Consider the following 12,924-nt stretch of genomic DNA (forward strand, 5'->3'; position numbering starts at 1 on the left):
GAGCAAAACTCTGAGTATTGCACCAGAAATGAAAATGGAAAGCTGGAACAGAGCGGGCAAAAAGCTACCCTACATGAAGTGTTTTAATCTCTGTTTCAGTTCTGAAATGGGACAAATGTTCCAGTGGTTACTTCACACGGCTTCTGACGTGAGAGCAGAAAAGGCTACACCACGGTGATCCAACAGGAGGCAGTGTTGCACAGGGCTCTGGTTTGCAGGAAAGGGGCTGTTTTATTCAAACTTGCATCTTTTCAGAGGCAACCCTGAAACTGTCGGTGAGCAGAGGGGCTCGGTTTAAAGCGAGGCGACACGTGTCAGGGTCACGACTCACACAAACCCACCGAATGAACTGGATCTAAAACTTAATGGAAGCATTTTTTATTTATTTATTTCTGGCTAGTTAAATAAATAAAAGATGAATAAAAGATTTTTTTGTTCCAAAACAATATTATTTTGTCTAAGCCAAAAGATAAATAGAACAAATCTAAAAGGCCCAGCACAGCCACATGTATTCACTGCCAAGTGTTTATTAGTTGTGGTTTGATGAATATGCTAAATAATATTTGTAAGGTACGCAAAATAAAATGGTCTGAATACAACACATACAGTGGCACACATTAGTCATCAAAGGAGAAACAAATCTTTTGATGAAGTGAATGATAATTGTAGCTTTAAATAGTTTCTCAAAATGATAAAAACAGGATATATGTTACGTGCATTTAAAGCAGAAGCTATTTCCAGAGGAAGATGTATGACGGCTTAATTCTGTTTCACTCTCAAAAAGAAAAGAAAAAAACACAACCACCTGTATGATAAGAGAGTCATAACCCCCCCTCTTATTCTGAAATGCTCAATTTCAAGTAAAAGGAGTGTGATGTGGAGGAAAATGTGACTCGGGGGTCTTTGAATGAAAAACAGCCATCCTCAGAGCTGCTGCTGCTGCTGCTGCTGTGGGAGAGGATGAGTGAGAGTGTAGGTGGGGAAGTGGGGGCTTTCAAACCACAGCAGGTAGGCAACAGTGACAGGTTTACCTCCCCCTGCTCGTACACTATGGACCTGACATCCTGTCTGCCAGCACACACACACACAGAGAAAGAGAAAACAACACGGAGAGACAGAAAGAGCCCAGAGAGGGAGAGAGACTCCGGAGAAGGCCGTCGGCTCCGGCTGTTCTAGCGAGGGATCTGCGGGTGGCCCCAGGTAAGGAGGGTTTGAAAACTTGGGCGACGCCGTTCAGCAGCTGGACACATATGAGGTCAAAATTATGATTCTGTTATCAAGAACAACAAACGTCTAATATGACCGTGACAGGCAGAGGTCAGGACATGGTGGCAGCTACAGCGGAGTCTACTTTCTATTTGTTTTTTGAACATTACAAGGAATTACATATCAAACACTTTTATAAGTTTGTATTTTTAAAAAAAGTCAGAAACTGAAAGCCTGTTTGATTAGGTATAAAGAAGAACACATTCCAAGTCAGTCCATTTCTTCGTCTGAGCCTCATCACACCTCTTCGATGTATCTGACTGACTCCTGTTGGACTTCTCCTCTGTCACTTAGGTTTATTTAAACAGGAGTGTCGGCCATTACGGGGCTTGGCAGCTGCACCGAGCTGCAGCTCCGATCCTCCGTGGGAGTCATATTATCATAGAGAACGATGGCGGCTGCAAGGGACTCTGGCTGGGGGCCAAAGGGCAAAAACGTTAACTCCCCAGCTCTGACGTTACCCAAAGTGGAAGGGACACAACGGTGCACGTTTTAAACGGAGGTGCAACGTAAAACTGGAGCGTTAAGACACTCCAAGTGTGATCAAGTTCTCTGGACCTTTCCCAATCCGCTGCATGCCTTAATAACTGTGTCATCAGAGGCTATTGAGCACAGGAAGTCCTACGATCCTGTAGTCGATAGTTAGAAGTCTTAAGTTACAAAATGATTTGTCTCAGCAAAGAAAAAATAAATAAAAACACAAAGCAACCACTTATCACTGCAATACTCTAGACTCCATCAGCGGTAGAGTTTTTTTGCACTAAAGTTTAGCTTTTCAGTCAAGGAGGGAAAACTTGGCTGCAACAGGAAATCAAGAGAGTTTTGCAGACAGTATTTTGCATATCTGGTGAGAGGTGTGGGTTGTCTTCGTGGAGTGAACAGCACAGCACTGATTAATGGAATGTAATTATCAGTGGGTGGATCTCCTTTACCAGCCTCTCTGAGATCTTTAAACAATTACAGCCTCTTCTTTTTTCTTCTTCTTCTTCTTCTTCTTCTTTTTTAACTCCCCCAGCACGCAAAAAATAAACATTTAAATTGTTATGCTTTTCTGAAGTGAATAGGATATGTCGCGTTGGGCCTTTTATGTGTGCTCTAATCTGTCTCTAGTCGTTCTGTGTTTTGACAGTGAAGCTCGAGGCCGGGGTGATACGAAACCGAACCAAAAACCACAAGCATGTTGTGCGCAGACGACGTTCTGCAGCTGTAAGAAAACGAAAATTGGGTTACACACACGGCCTCGTGGACAGATTAAACCCCAATTATTATTATTGTTATTATTATTACTTGAGTCGCTTATTTCTCATCGTTGTGGACTAAAATCTGTTCTGCTCTCATCGGAGAGGCCTCGTTAAACCAGGGTTTGCTGCTCGCCTCTACATGAATCCTACCTTCATGCGTTTGTATCTAATGTTCCAGATAGCTTTAATCATCTGGGTATTTGAATTAAATGAGTAATCGTTTATTTAAACGAACTTTAATGTTGACCCGTTGGTTAAAAAATAGAGAGAGAGTTTGTTTTCTAGTGCGAGGCGCATAAAAACAGAGGATTTGGTGGACGGAGGCGGAGTGGCGTTTGATTCCGTCCTTGGCCACTGGGCGCCGCTGTTGACCTGTATTCTGACACAAGCTTGCAGCGTCTTCCCTGCCTTCCACGTTCACGAACTGAAAAATTCAGGCCGAAAGTTTGCAGACGTTTGGGAATGCGGAAGGATGAGGCCAGAGAGGATGGACTGGAGCGACGTCTCACTAAAATGACAAAAACATAAAACATAACTACTTTTACCTTATTTAATGAATATTGTTTTTAAAAAAATATTGGAATTATGTAGATTACCTATTGTTATTTTTCATGTCAGAAGAAGCATATTTACGTAGCACCAAGCTTTTGTACTGAACAAAAGCTCAACGAAACTGTAATGTAAATAAATGACCGTCAAAACGCCACATTAGTTTTTTCATGCTAACCATAAGAGAGGGTATGCAAAAAAAAAAAAATCATTAGCAAACCAATTTTAAATGTTTTTTCTTTTTTTATTATTATTATTACCACTTCACTGAAAAACCAAATGTTGGAATTTAGCCAATTTAAATGTTGGGACACGTTTGCATATACTTTCTTTGAGTTCATTCTATTGAACATTTCTAAGAAGAAATCATGTTGAAAAGATATAAGTAGATATATTTAAGTGTACTTGGAATGAATGAGCCAACTGATTCCTCTGGATTTAAAAAAAAGAGATAAACAAAGACAAGTTTTAGGTTATGTGCATAAAACATTGATAAAACAGGACCATAACTGTTTATTGTATTGTCAACTATTTTCTCTTCGTTTAGAGCGACTGCTGCAGATTTGATAAGCTTCACTGTAAATGCTGTTAAATCTGGATACAAACTTCAGTTGTTGCTCCAACACAGAAACCTACAAGTCTTCTTAAAACTGCAATTTATTTTTTGCTTGGTTGATATATTTATGTGATATAGAATGCAATATACACATAAGCCTTTATTTATTTATTTATTTTTATTATTGTTTTTTGCTGGACACGACAAAGACCAGTCCTATTGACTGAACCAACATGCTCTGTTAACTCTGGAGAGAGAGAGAGAAAAAAATTAGGACCTACAAGAACGTTAACGTTGTTAGAAACAACTAATAATGAAACGTTGCATTTGAATTTTAATATAGAATTTAAAACAATTTTAAAGACTGGCCTTGAACAATTTTTTAAAAAATTCCCTTTATAATGTTGTCACAACACAATTCGCTCAGTGTTTGTTGGCTGTCCTGTAGCTCACGCCATTTATTCACATTGTGTAATTCACATCACAACGCTATGCTAAACATGTTAGATCATGCAAGACAACAAAAAAAGGAGAGAAAGAAATTAGGTTGTGCTCAAAAATGACAAAAGGAAAAATCCAGAGGATATAAGCGTCAAGTGGTAGAGGTTTTCTTTTATTATTTTTATTTCATTTTTCAAATGTTGAATCTCTGAACCTCTGAATCTACTTCTTCTATTTTTTTTTTCACCCTGACCACAATGAAATAAAACGATTTAATGAGGCGGATCTTGGATATACCCCTCCATTTGGCAAATGAGCTCTATGGTTTGAAAAAAAAAAAAGAAAAAAAAAAACTTCTTGTAAGCTGCTTAAGATTCCAAAAAAAAGCACGTTTTAGAAAGCGTGGAGTTGGAAGGAGGGGGGGGGGGGGGGGGGGGGAGAAAAAGCCGCTCAGGGTTTCCCCCATGCGCTTTCCAAGCAGCGTCTCCAGCAGGAAGGTATCAGCCTTGGCCGCGCCGCGGTGTGTGAGAGGTGTCAACGAACGGCAGGTTGAACGGAACACGCTTCTCTACTATGGTCTGGAGCCTCAGTTGCTATCCAAACACAAATAAACAGAGGGGAACATTGGAGTTAATGATAGAGGAGGTGGGGGTGGAGGCGGTGGGAGACGGACGGGGGGGGGGGGAGGCGTGTCAGAGGGCGGGCTGAGCGCTCCGGAGTCCCGTAGCCCTAAAAAGTGAAGAACCGCACACTTCCAGCCCCAGCTTCGGACGGGACTCCCACGCTGCCGCCGCCGCCGCCGCCGCCGCCGCCGCCGCCGCTGCCGCTGCTGTCTCTCCTCCAGAAAAACTCTCTTCGCCTCTTTCCACAACTTTTCACAACTTGTCACATCCCAGCAAAGGTCCGAGGCATCAGAGTTTGGCTGCATGGCTACATGAAAGTTTCATGGACTTGGATGTTGGAAGCGTTTTATTGGAGCTCGTCGCCTGTGTAGTTACTGTGGATTACTGACATACCGCAGGACCTTTGGCAGCCACTTATTGGGGTAAGATTGTGTTTGGCAGGGTGCATGTCAGTCCTCCGCTGGGAGAGGAGCCAGCCCCACGGAGCCCACTTGTTAGATCACTTAAAAAAAAAAAAAAAAACTTCTAATTAGAAAAAAAACTTTACTTTTTTTTCCCACCCCCGTTTTTTGTTGTTTTTCTTTTCTTTTTCTCTCTCTTTTTTTTTTTTTTTTTTTGCTGTTTCACTGCGCAAATGGACCAAACCAAAACGGCCGCTTTTCCAAAAAATATTCAAACTGGGCTGATAATGTGCAAGACTAGACATCTGCGTCTGATGACAACCGACAGGAGGACGTATCTCCCTCACGTTGTGACATCACTGACCTCTGTCCGTGCAGAGCGCGAGGCGTCACTGAAACTGACAGTGTGGCCTTCGACTTTAGAAAGCATATTACGCCTCCTGACACGCAGTGCGTCATTTAAGCGAGATATTAAAGATTTTAAACGAGACACTCGGGCTGCTGCTAAACTGGGGGGGGGGGGGGGGGGGGGGGGGGGCAAAAAAACAAAGAAAGAAAAGAAGTCCAAAGGTGAGGCGAAAACGAGCTGAATGAAAGCTGCTCCACTGGGCAAAGAACAACAAGTGTCTCCACGGTGATTTATGCTGCACCTGTGCAAAAATGATATTTAACCGCACCGCATGTGACAGGGAAAGCAAAGTCCAGGGAATTCAATCACATCTGCAGCAAAAACACAAGAGCATGTGCAGCCTGTCCGAGAGCTTCGTGTCTGTCCTCTGCAGGTGTGAGCAGAGACCTAATATCCACAGCGTAGAAAGCGCGTAGATTGGTATATTTACATATATGTATATTTCCCAGCTATCAATATTTCATGTTATGTAGTCAGTCTAAATGATAATAATAATAATAATAAACTTTTAGTTTTCATTCTTGCCTGAATATCTGACCGCCTGATAACTGCTGGATCATTTCCAGTTCCACTTTCATCAACTGGAACTCTTACTACTTCCACGACAGTTTTTAAAAATTATTATTATCACATTTGTGAGTCTGTGTGTGTGTGTGGGTGCGTGTGGTGTGTGTGTGTGTGTGTGTGTGTGTGTGTGTGTGTGTGTGTGTGTGTGTGTGTGTGTGTGTGTGTGTGTGTGTGTGTGTGTGTGTGTGTGTAAAACATAACTTGTCGCAACAAAAAAAAAAAGAAAGAAAGAAAGAAAGGAGGCCAATCCTGTTCCGCTCACCTCGTCTGTCCCACGTTAATACGGAGGCAGGTCGCTTTTTATTACTGGCAAATATGGTTGTGTGAAATGTTGGCCTGTAAATGCCAGGACGTTGCCAAGATATGGGGTGTGATGGTGGGGGAGACACGCCATATATAAACATGGACTAAATTTAATAAATAAAAATACATACTATTCTCTTTCAACTAAAACCTAACGGCTCCAGTAAAATCAGAGATGCATTCATTTCATGCAAGACGTCAAAGCCGTTTATTATTATTATTATTATTATTATTTTTATATATTCATATTCTGCCTTCTTTTCAAATCTCTGAAACTCTGCAAACACCCAAAAAAAAAAAAAGAAAAAAAAAATCCGTCTTCCACGAATTTACACGGAGAACACTTGTTTGTGAGTGGAGCAGCCTCATCCATTACGCCTCCTGACACGCAGCGCGTCACTCAGTGTGATCTGAAATCCCCGTTTCGCTGCGATAATCGAAGCCAGATGCGCGACGCGTCTTACACCTTCTTGATGTCGACCGGTTACAGTTTCGATGAGTGATTTTTTTTTTTCTTTGATGGAATTATTTAGAGACGCGGTGCGCACGTCGCGTTAAAATGTTGAATGTGTGGGCGTAAATCTGGTTACGGTAAAAAAAAAAATAATAATAATAATAAAAATAAATAAATAAGCAGGTTGTTCATTATGTTTATCTGATTAAATAGAAAATAGAGGCTAATTCGAATTTCATTTTGGCTACAGATGTTATTGGATTTTTTTATTTGATTGATTTATTTTTTACATACAAGTTATTACATCAGTGTTTGTCGTCATGTTTCGTTATTTAAAAGCTATGAAATAGCCATGTTTCTGTATTATGACAGCCACATAATTACTCACGCTGAGCTTGGCGTTAACTCACAACTTTCATTGCTTAACTTTTTTGTTGTTGTTGTTGTTGTTCTCCCGCAGGGTTTCCAGCTTCCTCCGCTGAGGTCTGAGCCGAAATGGGGAGCAAAGCCCTTCACGCTCCGATCCCGCTGCACCCAGCCCTCCAGCTCACCAACTACTCCTTCCTGCAGGCCGTCAACACTTTCCCCGCTGACCAGCTGCAGGGACTGTACGGGCTGAGCGCGGTGCAGACCATGCACATGAACCACTGGACTCTTGGCTACCCGCACATGCAAGGACTGAGGTCGACGATCACGGCGGCCGCCCAGGGCCTGGTGGACCCCAGGATCCCGTTCCCGGCGTTGCCCTTCACGGCGGCCGCGCAGCTCTTCCATCCGAAACAGGCCGCCGTCACGCACGGCGTCCCCCCACATCACAAGGACAGACCCAGGTTTGATTTTGCCAACTTGGCCCTCGCCGCCACTCAGGAGGACCCGCCAAAGGCCGCGGACCTGGCAAAGCTGACGTCGGGACTAGGGGGGACCATCTCGGAGCTGAGCAAGCTGTCCCCCGACAGAAAACCCACCCGGGGCAGACTTCCGTCCAAGACTAAAAAGGAGTTTATTTGCAAGTTCTGCGGCAGGCATTTCACCAAGTCCTACAACCTGCTCATCCACGAGAGGACCCACACCGACGAGCGGCCCTACACGTGCGATATTTGTCACAAGGCGTTCAGGAGACAGGACCACCTGAGAGACCACAGGTGAGACGGCGCTCTGTGCAAAACTTCCTGCCTGCAGAAATATCCACTCTGTTTTCAGCTCAGTGTTTCTTTCAAAACAAAAATTCTTCTGCAGCCTTGATTTTGTTTTTGTTTTCTACACGAGTGCGCTAAAGCTTTACATTTATTTATTCTTTTTTTTTCATTCTAAATGTGTGGGGGTTTTTTTTACGCAAATCCATCCAGACCCTAATGAAGTGCCACTTCTTCTCTCCCCCCCTCCCCTCCACACAGATATATCCACTCCAAGGAAAAACCTTTCAAATGTCAAGAATGTGGGAAGGGATTCTGTCAGTCCCGCACTCTAGCCGTCCATAAAACCCTACACATGCAGGTAAGCTCAAAATACTACGCATGACCCTGACCTGAAATTCTCAAACATCATGATTCTGTGTATGCTTGCATGAATGTGGGATGTGGATTAGTCTTTTTTTTTTTAAACTATCAATAAATAAATAAAACTACTGCATTTTGGCCTGTGTTCTGTTTAAAGCGTAAAAATTAACCCGTAAAATTGTCATTAAGAGCTTGCAAACTTAAAAGCTCTTTATATATATATATATATATATATATATATATATATATATATATATATATATATATATATATATATATATATATATATATATATATATATATATATATATATATATATATATATATATTAGTGTATTTGGATGTCTGAAAAATACATCTGAGCTGTACAATTAAAGGGAATAATCCTTTGCTTGCTTTAAATCTAAACAGGAATCCCCCCACAAATGCCCCACATGCGGAAGAACCTTTAATCAAAGAAGTAACCTGAAAACTCACCTTCTCACCCATACAGACATCAAGCCCTACAGCTGTGGCCGCTGCGGAAAGGTGTTTCGGCGCAACTGTGACTTGCGACGGCACAGTTTGACGCACAGCCCACATCAGGACTACTAGGCCTGGACAGACTAATAAAAATAAACCAAAAAAAAAAAAAAAAACTATGGTGGGGGGGGGGGCAAACAAAGCTCGGCGGGATGGCTCCCCGACTTTTTTCTTCTTCTTCTTCTTCTTCTTTTTCTTTTTCTGGTCATCAAAGAGACTTTTCGAAGCAGGACACCGTTGCTGCCTCGGTGCGCAATTTCACTGAGAGGATTTGTTTGCGCCTCAAGGATCATCCAAAGTAGCCACGACAAAAAAAAACAAAATAACACCCAGCTTCCCCGGCACCTGTAAATATGAAGACTGTGTAAAAAAAAAATAATAATAATATTAATTAAAAAATAAAAGTGTTGTTTTTTTTATTATTATTATTATTTCCTTTTTCTGACCTTGAAATAATAAAATTGTCCAAAAAAAAAAAAGTCATAAGTTGAAAGTATGTTAAATTGTATTTTAGAAATAAATATTTTCATGACACGTATGTAATTTCGTCCTGTTTTTATTTCACGCATTTCGGAGGAAATGCAGAAAAAAACCCAACAACGTAAAAGCAAAAACGTGTTGAAGACGATTCAACTAATCAAACGTGACGGATCGTTGGTTCTAGTTCCTTCACTATGAATCGGCAGCCAGCGCACAGAACTGGACGACTTCCAGCTGAAGACTCTGATGATAGGAATTACATGTTTAATTACAACAGCTGGTGGTCTCTGTAAGTGTCTGAATCACGAGGCTCTGATATTATCTTCCAGAGGCTGATAAGTATATTAGGAGCATTAACAGCCGCATCACGTCTTTATCTGAATCGCGCACCTCTGATTACATTATTGACTTGCTAAGCGGAAGAAGGACGAGTCTGCGCCACAAAGCATGTTAATGCACATTGTAGACAGGCCGGTCCCCTACGGAAGCCTTGTGGTTCCTGCAAAATCAAACTTAAAGTAATTCAGAACTTATCTCCCACCAATCAGGTCAGTGCAAGACTTCTCGAGCCATTAATATGAGAGTTTTTGGTTTTCGATGACACGAGAACCAATGGGCGACCCAGCGGCGGTTGTTTCGTGTCGACAGACTTTGGATTTCATCCAGCTAAACTTTGACCGCAGCCACACAACAACCATCACAGCTCTGGCCTGTAATATGATGAGTTGAAATATATATATATAAAATGTCCATATATATATATATATATATATATATATATATATATATATATATATATATATATATATATATATATATATATATATATATATATATATATATATATATATATATATATATGGTAAAATAAATAAAGACCTAATTGACTGAGCTGAAACCCGCATCAATTACTTGAAAAATTACTTGTATCTTCAAGGCGCTTGCAAATACAGTCTGACTAAAGCGACAGCAGCAGCAACATGAATTTCATTTATTATTATTTTTTTGCTTGGAAGGGGAGGAACACCTTGATGGAGGCTGTGGATCAGGATTTTTCGTTATTTCCCAGAAGGCAATTCTGTAAAGAAGCGAACTTATCCTACAGCAACAAGGAAAAAAGTTACCTATAATTTTATTAGATTAGATTTTAGTAGAATAGTATTCATACAGCATCAGCAGAAACAATAATAAAACCACTATATTATTATTATTATTATTATTATTATTATTATTATTATTATTATTATTATTATTATTATTATTATTATTTACATGATGCCTCTTTTCCCTTTACATTTTTTTTAAAAAGCAGGCACAAGCAAGAGAAGTGACCTTGACATTACAAGGTGTGTCATCCATCCATCCATCCATCCATCCATCCATCCACCCACACGCTCGTGCGTGCAGTTGCCGGGGTGCTGGTGCTTCTTTCCAGCGGTGGTTTATCTATTACCAAACGATATAAGTCTGAGAAAATACCGCCTTGTAACGAATACCAACATTTTGGATGAATGAATACAATTTTAGGAGAACATGTGTGTAACGCGCAGCAACTTATTGTAAACATTGATGCGCGCGCGAGACAAAAAAAAAAAAAAAAAAAAAACACCAACAGGAGTTTCCATGAAACATATGCCTTACAACTCTGCGTGAGTATCACTAAATTCATTATTTAATTAATTAAATAAATAAATGAGCAATATCATCATCATCCTCGTCATCATAATAATACTAATAATAATACTAAAGTACAAACAAAATGCCGAGTGGATTTCAAAGACAACCTGATGTTTGACTTTCTTCCAGGACGCAGTCAACAGTGCGTGGACATTCGGGGACGGATCCCGTTGACTGTGTCCTCTGTAAGTCTTATCTAACTGACAGGTTAGCGGCTGCGCTGAGTGCAGGCCAATGGGAGCCGCTGCTCTGCCTTCCTATCTTTATATGACCTGAAGCAGATTTTCCTGACACTTTAGACAGAGAAGGAAGGTGGAAAACACTCCGGGGGAATAAGGAACCCGTACAAATGTATATATATATATATATATATATATATATATATATATATATATATATATATATATATATATATACATATATATACAGCTGCTGATTACACCTGCGACAGCCCATTGAAATTTGAAATTTGATTAGTTTGATTCACAGAAAGAAAGAAGAAACACCGTTCAACGGCAGTATACAAGGAGAGGTTTAAAAATTATTCAAATGGTTTAAGTATTAACGAATTTCTTTAAAGGTGCCCCCAAAACAATGTTTTAAATATTTCTACTCTATTATTATTATTATTATTTGCTATTTAATAATATTTTTGTGCATTATGTCAATATGTGTCTCTCCAATGCAATGTCTAATATTTATTCATCAAATCTTCAGCGAGCCTACTTACTATATGGCAACATTGCAATTCACATTAATATGATTCATTTGCATCAGAATAGCAGCACAGATGAAAAGATATGTATTTTTAATGACTTGTCTCTCTCATGTTCCTTTAAACTCAAAGTGTTACAAAGACAGATGATTTAGTGAAGATAAATATTCCTACATATAGGAATATTTATTCCTATTCTACCGGGATAGGAATAAATATACCATCCACTATTTTTTCACTTGCAAATGTACATTTTTGATAAGAAAGAAAAAAAAGCAACAACAACAAAAAGAAACATCGCTAGATAATGGAGTTTGTATTTCTACTGCAGGATTCCTACTGAAATGCGCACTGAGGGTGAAAACCACAAACTTAACCAGCCTGAACAGTTGGCTTTGATGAACACAAAACACATTTGACAGATTTGACCTAGATTCTAAAGTTATCAAATCTTCTGGAGATTAGAGCACTGCTCTCAAATTACAGCTTGCTGGAGAAATACTGAACAGAAGAAAATACAGTTAACAGAAAAAGGGAGTTTGATTATTTTTCTTTTAATTGATTAAGCAGAAAACCAACAGAAGAAAAATACAAATCGACGCACTCAAAAGACTCAAAAGTTGGTCAGCTGTTTCATGCCTCATGTGACGTCACAAGAAGCATGTGGGTGTTGAGGCTTGCAAGTGTTTGGCAGGTAGATTATATATGATTTCAACAACATTTTACAACAAAACACCAAAACAAGTGGAAAACAATTATATGTTTTTATATAGGGGATAAACTAAAGATGTCGAGTTTGATTACTTTGTAGAAAAGTCGGACGTTTCTTTAAAGGGAATAACTTTAAAATAGCAAATATTAATAGTTGGATTTTATAAATCGAATGTATCATAAAACACAACTGTGACCAACATCTACAGCTATTTAAAAAAACAAGACAACCTACAGTCAAAATGTGCACTTAAATAAGGAGACAATCATGTTCAATCTAATACATAATGTTGATCAACAGTAAGTGCATTGAATCTTTGAACCGGCTTTAAAACCGCTAATCTAATAAATGTTTTAAAGATCATAAAAGCACCTTGTGCTAACCACAACAGAAACAAATAATCTATTGACAGATTCATAGCGTTTTGGTTGTGTAAACTGGTTAGTGGAAATGCTCTTTTCCCACGAACGCAAAGGCAACGCTTGTCATACGGAAGCCGCGTTGGTGTTTAC

The 12,924-nt window shown here is 39.8% G+C and overlaps 1 protein-coding gene across 3 annotated transcripts; it reads left to right on the forward strand.

The window, feature by feature from the left end:
- The first annotated feature begins 1,134 nt into the window (after positions 1-1,134).
- On the forward strand, positions 1,135-9,220 carry osr2 (odd-skipped related transciption factor 2). Of its 3 annotated transcripts, none has more exons than XM_023330229.1 (4): positions 1,135-1,200; positions 7,271-7,952; positions 8,205-8,304; positions 8,718-9,220. In XM_023330229.1, exons 2-4 carry the CDS (start codon positions 7,306-7,308, stop codon positions 8,898-8,900), a joined length of 930 nt encoding a protein of 309 aa, XP_023185997.1. In that variant the 5' UTR covers positions 1,135-1,200; positions 7,271-7,305; the 3' UTR covers positions 8,901-9,220. The 3 variants fall into 3 exon arrangements, with proteins under 3 accessions (XP_023185997.1, XP_023185996.1, XP_023185998.1); XM_023330228.1 differs by lacking the exon at positions 1,135-1,200 and adding an exon at positions 4,795-5,098; XM_023330230.1 differs by lacking the exon at positions 1,135-1,200 and adding an exon at positions 4,795-5,098 and having other exon boundaries at positions 8,800-9,220.
- Positions 9,221-12,924: the final 3,704 nt, after the last annotated feature.

This window comes from Xiphophorus maculatus, chromosome 3 (genome assembly GCF_002775205.1).
Source record: "Xiphophorus maculatus strain JP 163 A chromosome 3, X_maculatus-5.0-male, whole genome shotgun sequence".
Classification (NCBI taxonomy): Eukaryota; Metazoa; Chordata; class Actinopteri; order Cyprinodontiformes; family Poeciliidae; genus Xiphophorus; species Xiphophorus maculatus.